At 46.8% G+C, this 25,755-nt stretch overlaps 1 protein-coding gene across 2 annotated transcripts; it reads right to left on the reverse strand.

Moving 5' to 3' along the window:
• Positions 1 to 5,410: 5,410 nt before the first annotated feature.
• On the reverse strand, positions 5,411 to 24,854 carry atp8b3 (ATPase phospholipid transporting 8B3). Of its 2 annotated transcripts, XM_041229121.1 has the most exons (28): positions 24,760 to 24,854; positions 23,399 to 23,463; positions 22,694 to 22,785; positions 22,333 to 22,446; positions 21,840 to 21,938; positions 21,352 to 21,413; positions 21,010 to 21,082; positions 20,593 to 20,663; positions 20,397 to 20,479; positions 19,773 to 19,931; positions 19,313 to 19,401; positions 18,963 to 19,156; positions 18,185 to 18,393; positions 15,502 to 15,533; positions 15,162 to 15,318; positions 14,764 to 14,952; positions 14,525 to 14,637; positions 13,977 to 14,141; positions 12,645 to 12,756; positions 12,299 to 12,374; positions 11,675 to 11,828; positions 11,201 to 11,420; positions 10,514 to 10,737; positions 9,984 to 10,067; positions 9,575 to 9,799; positions 8,377 to 8,515; positions 8,132 to 8,262; positions 5,412 to 6,924 (listed from the first exon to the last, which is right to left on the reverse strand). In XM_041229121.1, the coding sequence occupies exons 2-28, from the start codon at positions 23,460 to 23,462 to the stop codon at positions 6,721 to 6,723; spliced, it is 3,534 nt and encodes a 1,177-aa protein (XP_041085055.1). In that variant the 5' UTR covers position 23,463; positions 24,760 to 24,854; the 3' UTR covers positions 5,412 to 6,720. The 2 variants fall into 2 exon arrangements, with proteins under 2 accessions (XP_041085056.1, XP_041085055.1); XM_041229122.1 differs by lacking the exon at positions 9,984 to 10,067 and having other exon boundaries at positions 5,411 to 6,924.
• Between the last annotated feature and the right edge of the window lie 901 nt (positions 24,855 to 25,755).

A 25,755-nucleotide genomic window follows, 5' to 3' on the forward strand; every position in this document is an offset into this window, starting at 1 on the left:
TTAATATATTGTTAACGATGGTAAATGTTATGTATTGTAAATGCTCGAATGGAAAACGCTTCAAAGCACCGTCTCTGTTACCAAAGAAAAGACTTGGGGGGACGGGGGGAAATGCAGACCCCCCCCCCCCCCCCCCCCAGTTGGGGGCGTACCTAGCTCGGTCGTTCTTGAGGACGTGAAATGCAGCCCTCCACCTCACCCCCCAAGCAGGGGCGCTGCATTCAAATGGCTACTCTCAAAAGGAGACTTAATAATAGTGCCAATGACAACTGCCTTAATGATAATCATTGAAGATGGTACTGCTTTAACACAGAGACAGCGCTTACTAGTGGGGAACCTGTGCCATAACACACCAAAAACAGCAACAACAAGCAAGAAGTCGTACAGAACGTCTCTTTTTAAATGATAGGAACCTCAGAGCATCTCCGGAGCTCCGCCACAATCAAACAGGCTGGAAATAGCCTTTCTCTGTCTCTCTCTAATATATTGATGCGGGTATATAGTACCATCGAACACAAAGAACCTTCTTATTCACTTTACTACATGCCCTGATGTGCAGATATGTAAGGCACCTTGTTGACAAAAAAACAAAAAGAAAAAAAAAAGAATCCAAGTATTTAAATGTAGAAGTGCACAGACTTTTGGATTACTTGTGAATACTGTGATGAATATAACAGCTGTTTAGAAAAGGATTAAATGAAAGAAGAAGATTAAGAGGAGGAACGAGACCCAACCGAGATCTGGAGCGGAAACAGTAAACGCACAGGACTACTGTGTTGCCAAAAACGAGTTCCTCCGAAGTTCTCTTCTTGTCTTGTGGTGATGTAGTGAAGCTTGATTCTTCAAATCTGACAACACCTCGAGTTGCGGACGGAGGGAGGATTGTTGCCCTCCGGTCCTGGTCCTGGGGTGGTACAGTTTTAGACGAGGGCAAAAAAAATAAAATAAATAAACTAAAAAAAAAGAAAGATAAAGCATTTCCAGTGAGAACCGCAGTGGCTACCTCACTTGAGCTCTCAATCTGTGGTTTTTTAAAAACCACGTCTGATACCAAAGATTTTTCAACCTTGCCTGGTCTGTGTTTGTTACCCCGGGGGTCCCCTTCTGACCTGTCCCCTCCCCCTTTTCCTCTCTCCTATCCCTTGTCTGGAGAAGTACCCGTCGAGTCTTGATAAATATACAAACCCCGAGACAATAGAATTATCCCAGTCCCCCCTCGCAGGGAGATACCGAGTGGAGAATGATGAGAGTGAAGAGATGAGTGCCTTTTTCCTTTATCCAAAGGTGTGACTGCTTTTACAAAACACACAGGAAACAGCTAGCTGTGCAGCAAATACCTCAATCCTTTTAGAAGCCTTCCTTTCCTTCAGGTGTTCCGTCACAGTGAGTATGGAACAGCCCCACCCCCCCACCCCGTGCTGAGAGCCCAGACCCCCCTGTTATTTTACACCACCGAGTCTCTATTCACAAAGTATCCAAGAAGGTTTTTTTTATATATAAATTGCTACGTATTTTATAAGTGACTGCAAAATATAACCTGTTTAAAGTAAAACACACAGAAGCACTTTATTGTGTTTAAATACTTGCATGCCTTATTTACTAATTTATTTTGCTATTTATTATTTATTAAAACTGTTATTTAATGTGCAGGAAAAAAAAAGAAAAACTATTGTAAACTTTTTTTGGTTTTGGGTGTACAGTCTGCAGTTGCTATATCTGCACACCAGGTGGCACTAGTTCCTTTAGATTTCAGTGCAGTGAGTCTCATTGTAATGTAAATCAGTCATGGCTGTTACCAAAGAGATAACCAAAGACCCCCCCCCCCCCCCCCCCCCCCCCCCTCCAGAAAGACGGGACCCCCTCCCACACACTCTCCAGCACAGACCAGGCAAGTCTTTTGACAATTTTCTCTGAAATACCTCAAATGTTTAATGTAAGTTTATGTGATAAAAAATAGTTAGTTTTGGAACTTGTGACTTGAAGCTTTATACTGTTCTCATTATAATTTAGCAGAGTTGGCATGTATTCTTCTGGGACGTGTTCAAACAGAAAGACCTATTGAATGTTACAGTGAGGGCGAGACACACATTGCTCATTGGTTCAGAAGGGAAAACAAAGCCCAGGGTAGTTTCATATTTAAAATTTTCATATTTAAAAACAAAATAAACATCCCTTTTAAAGTTCGAAAAAAAGAAAATTATCAAAATAATAACAACAACAACAACAACAAAAACTAACTATACTACTATACTAATAATAATACTATTTAATAATAATAATAATAATAATAATAATAATAATAGTGACATCCTTTTTCCAGATGTGTTTTGGTTTTATAGCCATGTCTTAACTGCAGTGTTTCTATGTGTTATGTGTTCAAGATGTAATTTAAAAAAAAAAAAAAAAAAAAAAGGTTATGATTTTTTTGCATGGATATGTAACTCTTTGTAATAATAATGCTGATTTGTTGTTTTTGTCCCGGAAAGACTAAAGTAAATCGATATTGATTTAAAAACTCCAGCAGCAGCTGGTTTGGAATGGAAGGCATGCATGGGGGTTATAGGAAACCATTCTTATGCTTTTTTTTCCTGTTGTATATAAATGTGTTGAAACAACACTCAGTCTAAACCAAACCGCTGCTGTGAGCCAGCTCATACCTAGGGATGGGGGGTCACAGACTGACCCCACTACCCAATCACAACGAGACAGGACTGACCCCACTGCCCAATCACAACGAGACAGGACTGACCCCACTGCCCAATCACAACGAGACAGGACTGACCCCACTGCCCAATCACAACGAGACAGGACTGACCCCAATGCCCAATCACAACGAGACAGGACTGACCCCACTGCCCAATCACAACGAGACAGGACTGACCCCACTGCCCAATCACAACGAGACAGGACTGACCCCACTGCCCAATCACAACGAGACAGGACTGACCCCACTGCCCAATCACAACGAGACAGGACTGACCCCACTGCCCAATCACAACGAGACAGGACTGACCCCACTGCCCAATCACAACGAGACAGGACTGACCCCACTGCCCAATCACAACGAGACAGGACTGACCCCAATGCCCAATCACAACGAGACAGGACTGACCCCAATGCCCAATCACAACGAGACAGGACTGACCCCAATGCCCAATCACAACGAGACAGGACTGACCCCACTGCCCAATCACAACGAGACAGGACTGACCCCACTGCCCAATCACAACGAGACAGGACTGACCCCACTGCCCAATCACAACGAGACAGGACTGACCCCACTGCCCAATCACAACGAGACAGGACTGACCCCACTGCCCAATCACAACGAGACAGGACTGACCCCACTGCCCAATCACAACGAGACAGGACTGACCCCACTGCCCAATCACAACGAGACAGGACTGACCCCACTGCCCAACCACAACGAGACAGGACCCCCACTGCCCAGTCAGGACGAGGAGGGACCAGGGGCACAACCACAACCAACGAGGTGGTCTTGTACAAACCCCGTTTGATTGCAGTCACTGACCCCACTGCCCAATCACAACGAGACAGGACTGACCCCACTGCCCAATCACAACGAGACAGGACTGACCCCACTGCCCAATCACAACGAGACAGGACTGACCCCACTGCCCAATCACAACGAGACAGGACTGACCCCACTGCCCAATCACAACGAGACAGGACTGACCCCACTGCCCAATCACAACGAGACAGGACTGACCCCACTGCCCAATCACAACGAGACAGGACTGACCCCACTGCCCAATCACAACGAGACAGGACTGACCCCACTGCCCAATCACAACGAGACAGGACTGACCCCACTGCCCAATCACAACGAGACAGGACTGACCCCACTGCCCAATCACAACGAGACAGGACTGACCCCACTGCCCAATCACAACGAGACAGGACTGACCCCACTGCCCAATCACAACGAGACAGGACTGACCCCACTGCCCAATCACAACGAGACAGGACTGACCCCACTGCCCAATCACAACGAGACAGGACTGACCCCACTGCCCAATCACAACGAGACAGGACTGACCCCACTGCCCAATCACAACGAGACAGGACTGACCCCACTGCCCAATCACAACGAGACAGGACTGACCCCACTGCCCAATCACAACGAGACAGGACTGACCCCACTGCCCAATCACAACGAGACAGGACTGACCCCACTGCCCAATCACAACGAGACAGGACTGACCCCACTGCCCAATCACAACGAGACAGAACTGACCCCACTGCCCAATCACAACGAGACAGGACTGACCCCACTGCCCAATCACAACGAGACAGGACTGACCCCACTGCCCAATCACAACGAGACAGGACTGACCCCACTGCCCAATCACAATGAGACAGGACTGACTCCCTCCATGTTATATTAACATGGCCTGACCAGCCGGACCCAAAACAAAATGCGTCCTTGTTTCTGTTTTATATTACTGTGTATTTCAATCATAGCAAAGTGTCTTTATTTTAGAAAGAGGACAATCAGTTACTGCGACGGCTCACTTCTCCAAGACCGGCTGCTGACTGCCTAGCGTGAGCTGCCCTCGAACCTGCCACTGCAACCCTCCCCTGGGGCTGCCTTCCCACTGCTCACACCCAGGCATGGAGAGGCAGGCATGGAGAGGCAGGCAGAGAGAGCGCTGTGTGTGCTGAGCTCTCCTTCACAGGCAAGTGTGTGCAGGCACAGAATGCGTTACTGATCATGTGACTGAACACGCCTCCTGCAGAGGGAGGGGGGAGACAATCATTGGAACAGCACAGCACAGCGCTTGTTGATTCTGCTCTCCAGACTTGAGACAGCAGAGGAAATGCAGTTTATCCAAACCCGAACCCTGACCCCAGCCCTGAGACTCAGCGTGTGAATCAAAGTCTAAAAGCTCTTTATTACCTCATTCCCAAAGCCACACAGATAACTGCTGCTTCATATCGCTACCGTGACAGACTGCTCCACCTGGTGTTTTGACAGGGGAGCTCCGACAGCCCCACGCCTGTAGTTTAGTCTAGTTGAGTTGGGCTGGCTGCTGGCTGGCTGTATATTTTTGCACAGAAAGCTATGCAAACGCCTGCCCCCACTCCGAACCTGGCTGCGGGGGCCAGGGTGTACAATCCGCCCTCCCAGGCACGGCACGTACAATACTGAGTGTCTGGGAGGCTGCAATTATATATGGTTTATATATTATTTATATAAGAAAACAACAGTTAGACCTATAAGTTAATGAAAGGCAACTCTTCTGAATTCCCCATCAATGTTAGACAGTTAACACACGCCCGCAGCACCCTCTAGTGGTTTGCTACTGCACTACTGGATGTCACAAACACACACACACACACACACCCCACACCCCCTTCCAGTTCTGTAGCCAGCCAGGGAATGTGGAGGGATGTCAGATTGGACATTTTATTGCATTGGAAAAACATTAATTAGAAAACTGCCTGCGGGTGACCAGAGCTATCATACAGTCATAATGCTGTGAGCATAACTGAGGAGAACCAACCCGCAGTTATTGGATTGGATTACCTAGCTGGTAGATGCAGACTGCTCTTCATAGATGCTAACCTTGTTTGAAGTGCAAGGTTTGAGAATCCTCGCACACACACACACACACACACACACACACTCACACACACACACACACACACACACACACACACACAGGCTGAGCCTCCCCCCTCCTCTATGCATTCCACTCAATCGATGCTGAAATGGCCCCCAGAGTACCCCTGCTAAAAACCAAAGACTATAATACAAGTGCGACAATCTGTTGCTTGTTAACAGACAATTCTTAAATAAAAGGTACCCTGGAGAGCCATCTCTAAACCTCAACCAGCCAAGAAGAAACCACCCCACTGGAAACGCTGTAGCACCCCTCAGCAGTCGCTCGGCACACGAGGCGCAGGCTTGTCTTGGGGAACCGCTTGCCAGGGGAAACGGATGTGATTTGTTGAGTGCTTTTATTTAGTGCTTGCTGTTAAATAAACAAAATCTACAATGAGAATAACGACATGAAACGGAAAAGAAAACCCACGCCCCGTTTCTTTTCTTTCTTTAAAAAAGACAAGAAAATAAAGACATGAGGAATAACAAGAAGAAGCGCGTTTGTTTTTAATGTGTAGTGCTAGGTAACTCATCATAGAGCATGACCTCTGAACCTTGGCTCCACGTTTCCACTGAGCGACATTATAAGCAATACATCACATCACTATACATCACTGAGGCCAATGGGCGGGCGATCCCTGCCATTGTATCATTATCAGAGCACCCTTCTTTCTGCAACCTCTCAGCAACAGCAACGTTACACAAAACAAAACAAAAAACAGCTTTAAAAAAAAGATACATGGTCATCTTTTCATTTGTGTTCATTACTGTGCTGTAACTTATGTTAATAAATTTGTTTCTAATCATTCAGAATTTGTGGTCCGTGTCGTTTTAATTGTGAATTAACCATTCACTCTGGCAGTGTGGGAACTCCAGCAAAAAGAGACTAGCAGTGTTGATTAGATAACAAGGTTGTTTTTAGTTTTATTACAGAAACATTTAAAAAATATATAAACTTTACAAAACTCTATATTATTTCTAAAAACAAAAACGTTTCGACTAGAAGTCTTTTTTGAAACGTTTGTCATTGCATTTATTTAGTTTGCACAGGACAGTACTGGATGCATTCGCTACCTGCTTGGAGTCCACGGTCACTGCTGTTCTCCCAGCCCTTGCCTCCCAGCCCTCCTGGACCCCTTGCCTTTGCGTAGACTGGTCCCTGAGGCAATGCGCTCTCCAAAACCGCGCTCCTGGGAGAAGGCGTAAGAGGAGCGTCGCTGAGGCTGGTCCCTCTGGAAACCAGAGCGCAGCTCCACAGTGCTGACTGACATTCTCTGGCCCTCCGAACTGTGTACCTGGAGAGAGGACGAGTGAGGGAGAGGCACAGTGGTAACTACACTGACACAAACACACTCTGTCACCCTGACACTGACACACACACACACACACATGCAAACACACACTGTCACCCCTACACTGACACACACACACACAAACACACGCTGTCACCCCTACACTGACACACACACACAAACACACGCTGTCACCACCACACACACATGCAAACACACACATGCAAACACATGCTGTCACCCCTACACTGACACACACACACAAACACACGCTGTCACCACCACACACACACACAAACACACACTGACACACACACTCACACACCACACACACCCCCACACACACACCCTGTCACACTCCCACACTCACTCACCCTGTCACACCCCCACACTCACTCACCCTGTCACACCCCCACACTCACTCACCCTGTCACACTCCCACACTCACTCACCCTGTCACACTCCCAAACTCACTCACCCTGTCACACTCCCAAACTCACTCACCCTGTCACAGCCCCACACTCACTCACCCTGTCACACCCCCACACTCACTCACCCTGTCACACTCCCACACTCACTCACCCTGTCACACTCCCACACTCACTCACCCTGTCACACCCCCACACTCACTCACCCTGTCACACTCCCACACTCACTCACCCTGTCACAGCCCCACACTCACTCACCCTGTCACACCCCCACACTCACTCACCCTGTCACACCCCCACACTCACTCACCCTGTCACACCCCCACACTCACTCACCCTGTCACACCCCCACACTCACTCACTCACCCTGTCACACCCCCACACTCACTCACCCTGTCACACCCCCACACTCACTCACCCTGTCACACCCCCACACTCACTCACCCTGTCACACCCCCACACTCACTCACCCTGTCACACCCCCACACTCACTCACCCTGTCACACCCCCACACTCACTCACCCTGTCACACCCCCACACTCACTCACCCTGTCACACCCCCACACTCACTCACCCTGTCACACCCCCACACTCACTCACCCTGTCACACCCCCACACTCACTCACCCTGTCACACTCCCACACTCACTCACCCTGTCACAGCCCCACACTCACTCACCCTGTCACACCCCCACACTCACTCACCCTGTCACACTCCCACACTCACTCACCCTGTCACAGCCCCACACTCACTCACCCTGTCACACTCTCACACTCACTCACCCTGTGCAGGTCTGGAGGTCGCAGTACTGTGTCCAGGGCCCTGGCAGTGAGGGAGGGCAGCAGGCAGACCGTTACAGTCAGCAGCACAATCAGCCACATGTAGGGGTCTCGCAGTGTGCTGAGGGAGGCACCTGGAGGGAGTGAAGACACACAGAGTCAGGAGAGGGAGCCCTACAGCTACAACACTGCTGGAAGGGCCTGCAAAGCAAGAGTTACATTTCAGTGCTGAAGACTGGAACGGTTACCTGGGAACAGAAAGTCTTTAGGCCAGGTTTGGTGTAGTATGAAACTGTGCAGCATGAAGGTCAGAGTGAAGTAGAAGACGATGCTGAGCAGAATAGCCAAAGCGTTGGGGAGGGTCCAGGTCCAGATCTGCAGGGCTATCTGTGGAGAGAGAGAGAGAGAGAGAGAGAGAGAGAGAGAGAGAGAGAGAGAGAGAGAGAGAGAGAGAGAGAAACAGAGAGAGGAGAGAGAGAGAGGGAAAGAGGGAAAGAGAGAGAGAGAGAGGAGAGAGAGGAAGAGAGAGAGAGAGGAGAGAGAGAGGGAGAGAGAGAAAGAGAGAGAGAGAGAGGGAGAGAGAGAGAGAGAGAGGAAGAGAGAGAGGGAGAGAGAGAGAGAGGGAGAGAGAGGAAGAGAGAGAAGGTGGACTTGGTCAATCAACAAAACCCCATCACTGTTACTACTCAAACTTTCACAGAGCATCCAGAAGCATTTCAGCTGAACTGTCTGATCATGGGAATTCACAGAACTAGACCCAGGATTGCATGTCTGTCTGCAGACTCCCATCAATTCAAGCTGAAGCCCTTAGCAAATTACAAAGCCCTCATGAGTCAGGGTTGAAATGTTTCTGTAACGAGTTCTGACACCCCTTTCAAACCAGTCCAATAAACCTGCTCTTCCAGTACCTCTCAAACCAGTCTAATACACACCCCATCCCCTCCCAGTACCTCTCAAACCAGTCCAATACACCCCCTCCCCTCCCAGTACCTCTCAAACCAGTCCAATACACACCCCATCCCCTCCCAGTACCTCTCAAACCAGCCCAATACACACCCCCTCCCCTCCCAGTACCTCTCAAACCAGTCCAATACACACCCCATCCCTTCCCAGTACCTCTTAAACCAGTCCAATACACCCCCCTCTCCCAGTACCTCTCAAACCAGTCCAATACACACCCCCTCCCCTCCCAGTACCTCTTAAACCAGTCCAATACACCCCCCCTCCCCTCCCAGTACCTCTCAAACCAGTCCAATACACACCCCCTCCCCTCCCAGTACCTCTCAAACCAGTCCAATACACACCCCCTCCCCTCCCAGTACCTCTTAAACCAGTCCAATACACCCCCCCCTCCCAGTACCTCTCAAACCAGTCCAATACACACCCCCTCCCCTCCCAGTTCCTCTCAAACCAGTCCAATACACCCCCCCCCCCCTCTCCCAGTACCTCAGCGGTGGTGGTGAACACAGCGGCGGTTGCCACGGTGACAGCGAAGGTCTGGTAGTCGAGTGCGGAGGGCAGGAAGGCTCCGAAGGGGATGAAGAACAGGATGAGGGAGGTGAGCAGGGCGTGCAGCATGGTCACACTGAACACACGGTACCCGAAGAGCTCCTGGTACTGCCCGACCCGGTACAGCTCGGGACACTGCAGGCTGGCCCGGTCACTCACATCCTGCACAGACACAACCATAGAGGCAGGTCCTTTACTTTATTTTATTCACTTTGTGCCTGTCAGGGCCGGCGCGTGTACAACTCAGTCGTGCTCGTGCTAAAGAGCCTCGAAATGGTCTAACAAGCCGTTTCTCAGCCGTGAAGTAACACAGTGGCACACTGCCTCCCACCCCACTATCACTTACCTTCTCCAGCAGCCCCATACTCAGCACTGGGAATGAAGTGTACAGGACCGTGTAAAAGGTGATAAACCAGTTCTCAAACCCTCGCTGGGAGACACAGCATGGAAAAGAGGAGGTGGAGAGAAAGTGAAGGGAGATGGGATCAGGGGAGAAAGGAATGGGATGTGGGGAGAGAGGAGAGAAGGGTTAGGGTTATTGTTAGGCTGAAAGTAAAACCCTTTAAAGACTAGTGCAGTGAGCTCATATTAATGCAATCACCTTTCTTCTTAATTTTTTCCTTGATTATAATTACGACTAGCAGACAAAGCCCTCAGAGTCCCCAGTGCTGCAAGCTACTCCATGCTCTCAATCTCGGCTCCACTTGGGAAATCTGTATTGTAACGTCCTTTTGTTTTGTTTGATTTTTCACTCGGAGTAAACAGTTAGTCAAACGAGAGAAAAGTGGTCATGGCCGTGGCCTTTCTGAGCAAAAACAGAAACGTGAGCGAAGTGGAAGCAGTGCGAGGACCCCTGGGTTCGAGTGGCTGCCTCACCTGCGCAGTGAAGCCGTTGAAGAAGGAGTACCAGATATGCACGAAGGTGAAGCTCAGGGTCTTGAACAGGAAGAAGCGCAGGTACTTGCAGATGCGGATGTAGGACCAGCGGCCGTGCACCAGCAGGAGGCGCTGCAGGAATCTGAACTGAGCGATGGAGTAATCACTGCACTGCACTGCCTGCAGACCCTCTTGCCCACTGATACCCACGCCGATATGGGCCGCTGGGAGAGGGGAGGGAGGAGGAGGAGAGAAGGGAAAGGGGCATTAGCTGGACAAATGCCTTTTGGATCCCTTTCTTCTCTTCTTTAGCGGCATGGAGGTTCCTGGCATTACTTTGACAGTAAAGATGGGAATGAAGGTGGATGAAGTTCGATAGTCACACCCTGGAATCTGTTCACGTGCTTCTGGATTTTCAGTGTCAGAGTGTTACTGGTCAAATACATTCTGTGCTGCCTCTTGATTTTTGTTTCAGATAATTCATAGTGGTTGTAACACTGATTATTAATACTAATAATCACAGCTGGTGCCAGTCACAATAGAGTCCTCTCTCTGAATCACACAGTCAGTACTCCCAGATTCCACAAGGGGGCAGGCAGTACCTGCCAGTGTTCAGTGACAATGCGTGTTAATGCAACAACTTCCTCCCTCTCTCCCCTCTTTCTCCTGCTCCCCTCCCAAACTCACTCTTGATCATGTTGACATCGTTGGCTCCGTCCCCGATGGCCAGCGTCACGACCCCCTGGTACCGTCTCACCAGCTCCACCATGCGGGCTTTCTGCAGCGGAGTGACCCTGCAGCAGATCACAGCCGGGCAGCTGCTGGCCAGCTCCACAAAGCGCTTCTGCAGCTCCACCTGCTGGCCATGCGCACCGCCTGCAGAGTCACTTGCCCGCAGGATAAACTCCTGCAGAGAGGAGGGCGGAGGGAAAGAGAAGCAGGGTGAGAGGGAGAGAGTGGGAGAGGGAGGGAGAGAGAGACAGAGAGAGAGAGAGAAAGAGAAAGGACAGAGTAAAAGGGAGAAATAAAATTAGAAACAGACAGAGAGAACGTGTTAAGGAATGGAAATTAAAGAAAGAAAGAAAGAAAGAAAGAAAGAAAGAAAGAAAGAAAGAGAGGGAGTGAGAGTGAGGGGAGAGGGTTTTCAGGCTTGTTTCCCACCAGGTCTGGTCCAGTGATGACCAGGGCTTTCCTCTGAGCTCCCAGTTTGTGCAGATCCCGCAGCTCTTGATTCGTCCAGACAGTCTCTTTACTGAGCCGGGGAATGTTATTGCTGTCACTGCTTTTCTCCTCCTGCATCGGCTCCAGCAACGTCCTGCAGAGAGGGAGAGGGAGAGGGACAGATAGAGATGAACACAGTACCTACCTACCTGCCAACTAACGTACTACCCTTACTAAAAATAGATGGATAGATAGTATCTGTGGCAGAAAATATCACTGTTTAAATTAGTGAGGAGAGACACCAGTCTGCACTTCTCACTTAAAACCATCAGGTACCCTATACAGCTCATTATAGTGAGAAATACTACAGTTAACCTTACTTCACAATTCGATAACTCACAAATCGATTAGGCTGTGTCGACAGCATATGGTACACATGCTGTACTTACCTCTATGAGGGCTTTTAACTGTTTTTGTTTTAGAGTGTAAGCCAGAGAGAATCACTACTTTCTGAAGTACAAGGATGGAAACAGGCCTCCCATGGCATAGCAGTTTTAGCCATTTCAGCCCAGGAGTCCTCTCTCCACCCCCGCAGTGACTGGGAATGAGCAGCAGGTTGCCCACCTGAGGTCCTTGCCCTCCAGGATCGTCATGTCGCTGCTCAGCAGTTTAACAGAGTAGCCGATGTTCACCGCAGTCTCTGGCGAGAACACAGGACAGATTCACAGTCACAGGGAGACGACAGCAACTTCACTGCAGTCTAGAGCAGTCTGTGCTCTTTAACCCGAACTACAATCCAGTTACAGGCCAGATTAACTGCTACTGTAAAGCAGCAGTCAAACCTAAGCAGTCCAAGTATGGTTTCCATATTATGAATATTTATGAACACTTGAAAACTCAATCACCATTGGTTTCGGGGTGGAATGTGTTTACTGCACTGGCGCTACACCGTGGTTTGTCTGTTGTGTACCTTTCTTGTCCCCGGTGAGCACCCAGATCTTGATGCCGGCCCTCTTGAGGGTGCGGATGGTTTCGGGGACCCCCTCCTGCAGCCTGTCCTCGATCGCAGTGGCTCCCAGCAGCTGAGACACAGACAGAGAGAAACCAGTTTAAACACAAGCAGTCTGGAGCAATGCAATTCACTGCGCACTGGAAACAATGCAATTCACTGCGCACTGGAAACAATGCAATTTACTGCGCACTGGAAACAATGCAATTTACTGCGCACTGGAAACAATGCAATTCACTGCGCACTGGAAACAATGCAATTCACTGCGCACTGGAAACAATGCAATTCACTGCGCACTGGAAACAATGCAATTCACTGCGCACTGGAAACAATGCAATTCACTGCGCACTGGAAACGATGCAATTCACTGCGCACTGGAAACAATGCAATTCACTGCGCACTGGAAACGATGCAATTCACTGCGCACTGGAAACGATGCAATTCACTGCGCACTGGAAACAATGCAATTCACTGCGCACTGGAAACAATGCAATTTACTGCGCACTGGAAACAATGCAATTCACTGCATACTGGAAACAATGCAATTTACTGCGCACTGGAAACGATGCAATTCACTGCGCACTGGAAACGATGCAATTCACTGCGCACTGGAAACGATGCAATTCACTGCGCACTGGAAACGATGCAATTCACTGCGCACTGGAAACAATGCAATTCACTGCGCACTGGAAACAATGCAATTCACTGCGCACTGGAAACAATGCAATTCACTGCGCACTGGAAACGATGCAATTCACTGCGCACTGGAAACGATGCAATTCACTGCGCACTGGAAACGATGCAATTCACTGCGCACTGGAAACAATGCAATTCACTGCGCACTGGAAACAATGCAATTCACTGCGCACTGGAAACAATGCAATTCACTGCGCACTGGAAACAATGCAATTCACTGCGCACTGGAAACAATGCAATTCACTGCGCACTGGAAACAATGCAATTCACTGCGCACTGGAAACAATGCAATTCACTGCGCACTGGAAACAATGCAATTCACTGCGCACTGTACACCGGTTCATCCTAGTGCTACTTTTCAGCTTTACCCAGTAATGGGCCTTGCACGACTCTTACTGAAGTTTAGTCAGATCTCAGCTGAAAAGAGCCTCTGGCATAGAGGTCTTGTGCTTTTGTGAGTCTAAAGCTGCGTTGCTTTTCCTGGAAGAGCACAAGAGATGAGGGTGTTCTTTCAATGTGATGTACAGCACAGCCCCCTCTTGCTCGCTCTGCTGTAGCAAGCCCCCGTTACACAGCCGCTGTGTTCTGTGCACGTACAGTGAGGTTGTTCTCGATGCGCTCGTACGCTGCCTCCAGCTCTTGCTGGCGGCCCTGCGTCGCCATGTTTGCGTGGTGATGCTCGTCGATCCACTCGCGGTAGAACCCCTCCTCCACGCTCCGGCAGGCCAGGCACAGTGTACGCAGCGTCTCTTCAGCGAAGCCCTGCAGGGAGAGGGGGGAGAGAGGGATCATCGCAGGGTACAACTCAGGGGAACCTTGCATTACCAGGATTAGAAGGATTAGCCCTGCAGCCAGTCCTGTTTTTTTTTGTTGGTATATTAATTATTATTGAATCTGATGCCAGGACTTTGAGAAATCAGGCCCCTGGTTAATCTGCCCTGAACTGATCGCACTTTTCATATCATGCACCTGTCTCTAGGTTTACAATAATAAGGGTTGCTCATGCAGCTATAAGGGAGGAACAATTTGTTTAAGGACCTATTTGCTTAAACTTGAGCAAAGAGAATTTGGGACCCCTTGAGTGAGCCTGCTGCAGTCAGGTTAAAGGGGCCGTGGAAAGGCTGAGAGAGGAGAGCCGTACTCACGTCCAGAGCTTTCTCTGTAGCATCTCTGTGGGGGCTGTCGGGGGCCAGCCTCTCGAAGATCACAATGTCAGCACCTTTACAGTACAGCTTCAACCCTCCCTCCGGCTCACGCACTGACAACACAAGACAAGCATATCATTGTTGACAACTGTATTGCAAAACAGAGTTCCTCTCCATTATTCTGCTAGCAGCCCTGATTTGAATGCTGCAGTTATTATTTCATAGTCAGGGGGACTCACCCAGCACAGACATCCTGCGCCTCTGGCTGCTGAAGTCCAGCATGGCCAGCACATGGTAATGCCGCTCCACCCCCAACTCGTTGACCGTCACCGAGTCCTGGGTTCGAGACAGGAACACAAACCCCAGGTTCCGCGCAGCCGTCACCAGGGCTTCTTCATCAGGAGAGGCAGCCTGGTAAAGAAGGTCTCCTGAGGGGGAGAGATGGAGAGAGGTTTGGGGAGATGGGAGATGGTGGGGAGAGGTGGACAGGATAGATTGGGGAATACAGTGTGAGAGTCAGGCACAGCTAGCTATGGCGTTTCACAATGGGATAGAGAGAGCCCCACGGTAAATACTATTGCATAAACTGCTAGTTGAATAAACAATAAAGGAGAGAATGGAAGTGAACTGAATGTACCGTCTTTCTCCTCCACCATCACAGTGTGACACACAGACAGTGCTCTGAAGAACTCCCTGAGGTCCTGGTCCTCTTGACTCCTCAGCCTCTCCATCAGGAGCTCGTCATGAAGCTGCAGCTTCCCATCCGCGTATCTGTTCCAGCACAGGTCCACTGGCTGGGGAGGGAAACCGGTCAGGGGGCTGGCAGCACCACTCCCATCACACAGCAGTCTCACTGCGACTCCAATTACAAAACAGCTCAGCTGCCATAGGCTGGAACTACAGCTGGTAGTGAAACTATACCAGAACTATAGTTACATACAAGTTGAGTTTAAAGTTTTGGAATGGACGTACTGTACCTTCAGTTTTTTGGAAGTAGCTGGTAGATTTCCTGAAATAATAAAATAAAATAAATAAAAAACAATAGCATATGAACACATAAACTCAAGCCCACGAAACACTCAGACTTTTGTCAACTTTTTCTAGCAACCTATACATAAGAACATAAGAACATAAGAAAGTTTACAAACGAGAGGAGGCCATTCGGCCCATCTTGCTCGTTTGGTTGTTAGTAGCTTATTGATCCCAAAATCTCATCAAGCAGCTTCTTGAAGGATCCCAGGGTGTCAGCTTCAACAACATTACTGGGGAGTTGATTCCAGACCCTCACAATTCTCTGTGTAAAAAAGTGTCTCCTATTTTCTGTTCTGAATGCCCCTTTTTCTAAACTCCATTTGTGACCCCTGGTCCTTGTTTCTTTTTTCAGGCTGAAAAAGTCCCTTGCGTCCACACTGTCAATACCTTTTAGAATTTTGAATGCTTGAATTAGGTCGCCACGTAGTCTTCTTTGTTCAAGACTGAACAGATTCAATTCTTTTAGCCTGTCTGCATATGACATGCCTTTTAAGCCCGGAATAATTCTGGTCGCTCTTCTTTGCACTCTTTCTAGAGCAGCAATATCTTTTTTATAGCGAGGTGACCAGAACTGCACACAATATTCAAGATGAGGTCTTACAAGTGCATTGTACAGTTTTAACATTACTTCCCTTGATTTAAATTCAACACTTTTCACAATGTATCCGAGTATCTTGTTAGCCTTTTTTATAGCTTCCCCACATTGCCTAGATGAAGACATTTCTGAGTCAACAAAAACTCCTAGGTCTTTTTCATAGATTCCTTCTCCAATTTCAATATCTCCCATATGATATTTATAATGTACATTTTTATTTCCTGCGTGCAGTACCTTACACTTTTCTCTATTAAATGTCATTTGCCATGTGTCTGCCCAGTTCTGAATCTTGTCTAGATCATTTTGAATGACCTTTGCTGCTGCAACAGTGTTTGCCACTCCTCCTACTTTTGTGTCGTCTGCAAATTTAACAAGTTTGCTTACTATACCAGAATCTAAATCATTAATGTAGATTAGGAATAGCAGAGGACCTAATACTGATCCCTGTGGTACACCGCTGGTTACCACACTCCATTCTGAGGTTTTTCCTCTAATCAGTACTTTCTGTTTTCTACATGTTAACCACTCCCTAATCCATGTACATGTGTTTCCTTGAATCCCTACTGCGTTCAGTTTGAGAATTAATCTTTTGTGCGGGACTTTGTCAAAAGCTTTCTGGAAATCTAAATAAACCATGTCATATGCTTTGCAATTATCCATTATCGATGTTGCATCCTCAAAAAAAATCAAGCAAGTTAGTTAGACACGATCTCCCTTTCCTAAAACCATGTTGACTGTCTCCCAGTACTCTGTTACCATATAGGTAATTTTCCATTTTGGATCTTATTATAGTTTCCATAAGTTTGCATATAATAGAAGTCAGGCTTACTGGTCTGTAGTTACCTGGTTCAGTTTTGTTTCCCTTTTTGTGGATCGGTATTACGTTTGCAATTTTCCAGTCTGTCGGTACCACCCCTGTGTCAAGAGACTGCTGCATGATCTTGGTTAGCGGTTTGTAAATTACTTCTTTCATTTCTTTGAGTACTACTGGGAGGATCTCATCCGGCCCAGGGGATTTGTTTATTTTAAGAGCTCCTAGTCCCTTTAACACTTCTGCCTCAGTTATGCTAAAGTTATTTAAAACTGGATAGGAACTGGATGACATGTGGGGCATGTTGTCAGTATCTTCCTTTGTAAAAACTTGTGAAAAGTAATCATTTAACATATTTGCTATTTTTTTTTCTTCCTCTACGATTTTGCCATTTGTATCTCTTAAACATTTAATCTCCTCTTTGAATGTTCTCTTGCTGTTGTAATATTGGAAAAACATTTTGGAATTGGTTTTAGCTCCCTTAGCAATGTTCATTTCTATTTCTCTCTTGGCCTTTCTAACTTCCTTTTTGACTTGCATTTGCAGTTCTGTGTACTCTTTCTGTGTACTTTCTTTTTGGTCCTTTTTTAATGCTCTGTAAAGTGCCTTTTTTCGCTGAATATTTTTTTTTAATTGATCTATTAAACCATTTTGGCAATTTAGTTTTACATTTAGATTTGTCTACTTTAGGGATATAATTGTTTTGCGCCTCTAGTACTACATTTTTGAAGAACAACCATCCTTCTTCTGTGGGTGTTTTCTCTATTTTACTCCAATCTACTTCTGTTAGTCTCTGTTTCATGCCTTCATAGTTTGCTTTTCTAAAATTGTAAACCTTAGCTTTAGTCTTTACTTTTGAGGATTTAAAAAACACTTCAAATGAGTTGTTCTGAACAATCAATATCTAGTGAACATTTCTTTAAAGTGTCCCCTGCAGCTAGTTGTCTGGCTTAAGACTCCCACTCGTACACACACCCCCACTCACATCCCCACTGCCACTCCCACACACGTATTCACAGTCTCCCACACACACCCACCCACCCACACTCCCACACACACAGTCTCATCCACCCACCCACCCACACTCTTCCTGCACTCACAGTCTCATCCACCCACCCACCCACACTCTTCCACACACACACACTCACACCCCCACTCACAGTCTCACACACACACACTCACACCCCCACACATGCAATTTCATGCACTCACATGCACTCACCATACACTGTGCCGGCCACGCAGCACTTCTTGTAGGTCATGATGTTCTGTGTGAGAGTGCCGGTCTTGTCTGAGAAGATGACCTCGATCTGCCCCAGCTGCTCGTTCAGGGAGGTGCTGCGCGCACTGGCGTACGTGTCCTTCTCAGGAAAGTGCATCTGCAGGTCCCAGTTGATGAACCGGCTGTGCACCAAGTGGATCACCTCAAACCTGACAGCAACACAGAGGTGCGCTCAACGACAGGACCTGGCCCACAGCATTCAAGATTGAGGACTTGTGACTCCGGCTTTGACTGACATTCACATTTTTCTATCATTATTAATAGTTGTCATTATAAATCATGTATGACAAATCAACCACCAATCGCCGACTGTAAAAATCCAGTTCATCTTATCATGTTCTTAGATGCTTAGAACACATGATACAATTCTTAATTTTAACAGTGGTTCTGGAGTCTTTGTGATTGGTAATCAGTTAATATGTCATGTGCAGTGTGTGTGATTGGTAATCAGTTAATATGTCATGTGCAGTGTGTGTGATTGGTAATCAGTTAATATGTCATGTGCAGTGTGTGTGATTGGTAATCAGTTAATATGTCATGTGGCTCTTGTCATAACAGAAATCATTTTGCAGGTTGAGCACTCAGAACCACTTAGCTTCACAATCCTCTCACCCAAACTGAAACGACACACCTCATAAAGATAAGAGACACCCTACACAACACGAATTAACTTAGATGAGAAAAGCAAGCGCACCCACACAGACTGACGGGTACTCACGTGATGTAGAGAGCCATGGGCATGGCCGGGCTCAGGATGATGATGTACCCCCAGAAGGTGACGAAGCCCCAGTACGCCGGGCTGAACCCCTCAGACAAGGCAACGATTGCCTCTAACGAACCCGAGAACCGTGACTCCCACAGCCCAGCACCCACTGCCAGCAGCAGAGACGTCACGAGCAGAAACAGGAGGATCTGCAAACACAGCACCGCAAGATCAGAGCACACACACAGCACACACTGTAACCCGTTCACCAAAAACAATTATTATCAGACTCGTGATAGTGAGTGACTGGTTCCACCAGTGAGTGGGGCCCCCGGCTGGGGCTCTGGGGGGGTGCGGGTGCTCACCATGAGGACGACGTGGTTCATGAGCAGCTCGATCCGGGTTCTCTTCACCACGGTGCGGCCGCAGTTTCGCAGGATCTTGGAGTCCAGGCCTGCAGACAGAGAGGAGGCGAGTGGATCTCTGAGAACAGCATCAGTGCAGCAAACTCTTGCTGTTTCTAACTTAAACCAAAAACCCTTAATCCTGCGCACAGCAGACGTTTCTGAAAAGAAAACCATTAACCAACAAATTGATCTAACTCAATGATTTTTTTTTTTTTTTTGCCACATTGGAAAGTCACGTGTGCTGCCTTTTACTAACGTGGAACCACCGTCATAGTGACAAAAAAAAAACGAGGTTACGAGAAGTATGAAGGAAAAAAGATTGTGTTTGCTACAGGAGAAGGTCACTGTGGAGGGGTTATTTCATGCATGCATGTCAGAGACAGCAGTGGCCCTGCAAGCAATAGCACGCTGGCTGTACCTGCGAAGAGGACCAGTCCATAGCAGGTGTGCGTGTTTCTCAGGCGGAAGCCTCTCAGCAGAATGCGGTCGTTGTCTATAGGGTGCTGCCCCCCTCTCCAGTGCAGGACCCCTGAGAAGAAGTGCAGCTGGCTATTGGGCTCCTCACACAGCACCCGGCCTGGGGAGGCAAACACACAGCCCTGGGTTTCATTACTACTCTCGTTTAGAAATATTAACAACGTAATGTTGATGTAGGAGTACGCTTGCAACTCACGCTGAGTAAATCTCTGTTCAGGAACTAAAACCAGCAAATCATTTTGTTAATTTTTTACTTAAACAGCATAACTTAACTGGGCAATACAGAATACAATTTTTTTTTTAAATACCAAATGTAAGAATTGTAAAACTTAATATAAAAAGGATAAAAGTGAGTTTACTGAAAATACTGTTACAAAGTTTGACCTCCTAAGTATTATTATTATTTTATTTATATATAATCAGTTGCATTTTCCTTTTAGAAAAAAAAAAAAAAGTTGTCAGTGCACTTGGCTTAATGTCAGCTAGCTACAGCAACTGAGCATTGAACCCAAACACATTCCCAGCTACAGTAATTAACGGCTGCTTCAATGAAAGCCGATCCCACCGTCGAAAGCTGCCAGCTTGTCCTCTGTGTGGAGCTCCTCGTGGGTGACGCTCAGCGCCTGACGATATTTCAGGTTAGTCTCCCTGACGACAAGACAGAGAAGCAGTTACCCTGCTGGCTCTTCAATTGCAATGTTAATCTAAACAAGCAAACCCAAAACAAACGGCACTGCCTCGAACCCACGTCTCGTCCTCACCCATCTATGTCTGCTGTCTCCACGTAGCACAGGCTGTGTGGCTCGGAGCTGCTCAGCAGCAGCATGTCGGCCTGCACAACAGGAAAGGGGGAGTGAAGACCAGGCTGGCCCATGTAAAACTGTTTGCTGTGCTACATTTGATCCATGGGGTGTATTCAATTGATCTAAAAAGCAGCAGTGCTAGATGACACTATCCTATAATCACTAAAGAGAACCTCTCATGTAATATACAGATACAGACAGTAAAGCACATGAGCGCTCACATGCACGGTTGGTAGATGTTTTGGTTTTGGTTCACAAATCCTGATTATCTCAGTGGTAATAGAAGCACGCAGCGTGTTTATTTTTTTCGCTATGCTTCTGTGTGCATTTGCAGGCTTGTGCAGCAACCATTTCTGATAAGGGAGTGGGACTCACTGGAATTAATTGGTTCTTCCTGAGCCGCACCACGTCCCCTACGTGAACATCCCTCCATCTTGCAGCCTTGAAACTGAGAGAGACAGCAGCCAGGAAAGAGGAAGTCCCTCTTAGATTACAGATTTTAAAATAAAACGAGTCCATAATGCTCAATCTGAATTCTGAAGACAAAACCTGTCAGAAACTAAGTCAAGTATAGACAAACACTTTGGCTGCCGTCTTCAGCAGTGTGCTACAGCGGAACGTTTATCTACTTGACAAACAAGTACAATTACAGTAGAGCAAAAGTCTTTTAATGGGCTGAGAGGACAAGGTGACGGTGTACTGTATAATCCCACTCACCTTCCACTGTGCAGGATGTCACAAGGGCGGTTGTTTATTTCGTTGTCACTTCTATAGCGTGCCTTAGAAAAGACGAAACATTTACAAACAGTACCTCTGGAAATAACAGGAAGGAAAACGATGAAACTAGACAAACCTGGAGAGGGTGCTATGAGAAGAATTAAGGATTTATAAAAAGAAAAAAAAGCTTAGGGTTGGGGCTGGGGTGACAATATGATAATGGGGTGATAATTTTAAATGATATTCTGTAAAGGACTGTAATTAATAAAAATACATTTTCCAGTTGAAGAAAGTGGTTCAACATAAGACTCAGAATGATTATAAAAACTCTTCAAAAAACGCTACTCCTGGAAACTTTATAGACAGGGCCCCAACACGATTTAGGAACTGGTCAGATTTCGAGAGACACACTTGCACAGATTTTACACAGGTTGACCAGCAGACCCCTCCAGTCCTTGACCTCTTGGTTGCTCAATTCAGATGCTCACCATGTCGTCCAATATGTCTTTGACTCCGCGAGTGGCCAGCACCATTAATAGCGGTATCATGGTGGTGTGCCAGGGTAGGGTGGAGATGGCGGGCACGCCCTGAAACACACACACACACACACACACACACACATGAAGGAGGAGCAGGCTATGGGTACCCAGTTCACAATCGCGACCAAATACAATAAATACAGCTGCGTCATAATAATTAACTTTAATATCGAAGTCGAAGAGGTCGATGACGCAGGACGCAGTCCGTTGGGTTTAAAAGTGCCCATTCGAATCAGAATGTCGTTGGCTTGACCGCGTGCAGTTTCCGCGCAGTGGCGGGAGAGTCAGCGAGCGCGTGCCAGCCGGTCTCTCTCAAGAAAGACGCACTGGCTCGAGCTACGCTGAGTCTCAGTCAAAAGCGACCGAAAGCCGCGAAATAAAGCGCCCTCTTATTAAGAGCTCTGAATGTGAATATCTTTGATGAAGAGTTCGTGTTTCTCACCTGCAGGATCACCATCAGCAAGAAGTAGACATTGGCAACTCTTTGAAACTGTTCGTAGAGGTTGAATGGCAAAAACGTGAGTACGTTGTATTTTCTGGTCTTGATAACATTATCCTGTGAAAAATAAAATAGATAATAATAATAATAATAATAATAATAATAATAATAATAATAATAATAATAATAATAATAATAAACAGTCTTTGAATAACGCACAAGCTTTGTAGGGACGCCCTGTGTATATCTGGAATGTGTCATCTGAATCTCTCGGTTAAATGCGTCCAGTATTTCAGCCCGAAACAATAACAGTCCAGTCATTTGTAGCGGTGCCAAAGGGGGAGGGAGGAATCGTTTCACTTACGGCATATTTTCTTCTTTTGAAACACAGGAATCCTTTCTTCGTGAACTGGTTGTTAAAATCCCTGTCGTTCGCTTTCACCTGCCAGGTGTGCTCTGAAAGACAGGGCCCACCGTGCAGAGCGCAAAACGTGCATAGTTATACAGGCAGGAAAGACATGGGGTAATTAATGAATTCTCTTACAATGTTTAAAGCAAAGTAGAAGAGGAAAATGCATAAAGCATTATAAACAAGAAAACCATTTCTATTGCATCCATTCAGTGCTAGCCAATGGTTTACTTACCCAAAGCAATTTACTGACAGTTTCAGTACCAGATGCAAATCATGGCAGGCTTCCCTCTTCAGAGCACCCCCCCACCCCCTCAAAACACTCCTTATCAGAAAGGGTGGCTATAGAGCAAAATTAAAAAACAGCCTCTCGCTTTTACACTTTAAAAAGTTGTGTATCACAGTAAAAGCAGAGCCAAGTGCAGTAAAGCATGATAAACATCATACCAGCATGGTAAATGCAATGCTATAGTACAGTAAAAGCTCAATAGCAGTAAAACTGGAAACTGAAGACATTGAGGACAAGACTTTCAGTTGAAACATTTGTCGTTTCATTTTTTACGAAGCTCATGTTTGGTATTTTTACTAAGCCACATGCCTCGTTACAAACTTTTCCCAAGGAGACGCTGCAAACTTTCCCCACCTGGCTCCTCCACTCACCTCTGTTGCTGTGGGTGCCGTCAGGGCTGGAAGCAGGTTTGCTTGGAGGCTGCTGGAGGCTCATTCTGTGAGAGGGAGAAGGATCTGTTTGCTATTTTCTCCGTCTGCGTGAGATTGAGAAGTCTCCCGCTGGCTCTCAATGCAACCCCAGCTCTCAGTCTGTCCACTGTCTCCTCCTCACACCACACACACGCTTCTCTTGAAGGAGTCTGACTGGGACGTCACCTTGTTATCTGGTTACTGTGGCTATCTGTGGCTAATTATTTACCATAGAAAGATCACAGATTTTATACATGTCTGGCATTCTCAGTAATTGAAACCTGACTGAGGAAATGCCAGGGTTTTTATTTCCCATTGAAACAAACAAAAAAGAGAGAGAAAAGAAAAACAAGCGTCTCGGAGGGAAGTAATTCTTTTATTCATGAAAGCGGCCAACAGGTAATATTATAACCCGGTATTTACAGAGCTGGTTTACATGCGCAGATCATATAGAGGCTGGATCTGCCCAGGGCTTTACCCTCAATATTAGCTTTCAATCGTTCTTTCCTTTCTGTGCACACTAGCAGGACTCACTATATTAAAATACTAATCAAGTAAAAGGGCTGTTTTTCCACATGGGGACTCAATACACCTTCATAGACCAATCCCTTCAATTCAACCCATCTCTAGTTATTAACAGCAAGCTAATTAGTTCATATTTGGAAATATCGGGCTTGAAACTCACACTAGCCCTGCTGCACAAAGCCCTGGGTTTTAAGTATATTATTTAAATGCCGGGAGTTTAACAATCAAGCCCCTGGTAAATCTGCTCTGAACTTCATATCATGAGTAAGTCACACCTGAGTCTGTAAGATTACTATTAGGAGTTGTTCAGTGCAAAGTATCTGCTTGCTTTTGCAATGCATTTACAGTCTTATGTATATACAGCTGACACCTACCTACAGCTACCTTCACAACATCCCAGGAAGTTAAACATCCTCCAAAAGGGTTAATAAATAAAATAAACTCCAGGCAAGACTAGAGGACATTTCGGAATCTGAGAAACTCAGAGCCTGTTTTTAACAGCTCAAGGCTTTAATTGTGATCAGCAGCCAGTCATGCCTTATTAGCTTGGGAGAATCAGAACTAACTGAGCTGGCTAATTGACAAGGGAAGTACGATGTCACGTTGTTCTGAACCAGACACCCTACTGGTGAGAGGAGACTAATGAAAGCATCTCGATTCTATTTGCCTGGTTTAATTGAACTACTGTCCTGGAGCCCAGGGCTCTCATCCATCTATCTCCAGCATCCACCCCCCTCCACACACACACACTCTCTGTGTCACTCTCACTGGGACACACAGACTCTCTTATTACTCACCTAAATTCTGTCCCAGGAAACAATCTCGGTCATCCCCACTCCTCTAACCTGATCACCTGGCTCAGTCTGAGAGAGGGAATGAAAGGGTGATAGGAGTGGAGAGAGACAGAGAGAGAGAGAGAGAGAGAGCCAGGCCCCTCCCTCACTCAGCAATTACAAAACAAACAAGGCATCCGACACACCTGCTCTGCCTACCTGCCTGAGCAGGAACTGCTCTTACTTTAGACAATACAAAAACAATGAAACAATACAACTAAACGAGGGGAACACATTACACACGTGAATGTAGGACGCTGTTGAAAAGCCAACTCTGGTGACCGCAGTAGCCTGGTTACATTCAGAATCTTTTATTTTGATTCATTCAATCTAACCAATAACACTCCTATGGCAGGGCACTTTAGATGATTTCGTGTCTTACTATGGGCTTGGTTTGTGGCATTTCACTAGGGGCGATAACAAAGGCTTTGTAGTGTAGCAGGTATTAGGACCCCATCAGGCACATCTAAGTCTCAGTCTGGGCTATTTGAACTTTTTAATATTAAAGACAGACAATTACACAAGAAGCCGTCAGTGTTTGGGTGGAAAGTTGCATACCGGTAATACAAAAACAAAAACATTGCCTGCTTCTTTGATAGTTTTGTTTTTTCATTATGCAGCTGTCCACACAAACACATGCTGTTGTTATCAAAGAGCAGGCTACTGATTTTTCCAGGTACTGCTGTGGCAGGGGAAAGAGATGAGAGAGAGATGAGAATGGGGTTTCAAGATCACAGGAGAATCTCTCTCTGCACCTCATCAGTCTCTTGGGTTCCTCGCTAATTAATCTGTTGCCAGGTATTTTGCAATCGAGCCCGCTTAGCGTGGAATACTTTACCTTCCATTATGACTTCATTTCAACAGACTGCGGTGCTTTTAACACAGCCTGTCTGCTGCACACAGCTGCTAATGAGCCCTGTTTCATCTTGCTTCTCCCTGGTGGTTTTTATTGATACAAAT

This window comes from Polyodon spathula, chromosome 26, assembly GCF_017654505.1.
Source record: "Polyodon spathula isolate WHYD16114869_AA chromosome 26, ASM1765450v1, whole genome shotgun sequence".
Taxonomy (NCBI): domain Eukaryota; kingdom Metazoa; phylum Chordata; class Actinopteri; order Acipenseriformes; family Polyodontidae; genus Polyodon; species Polyodon spathula.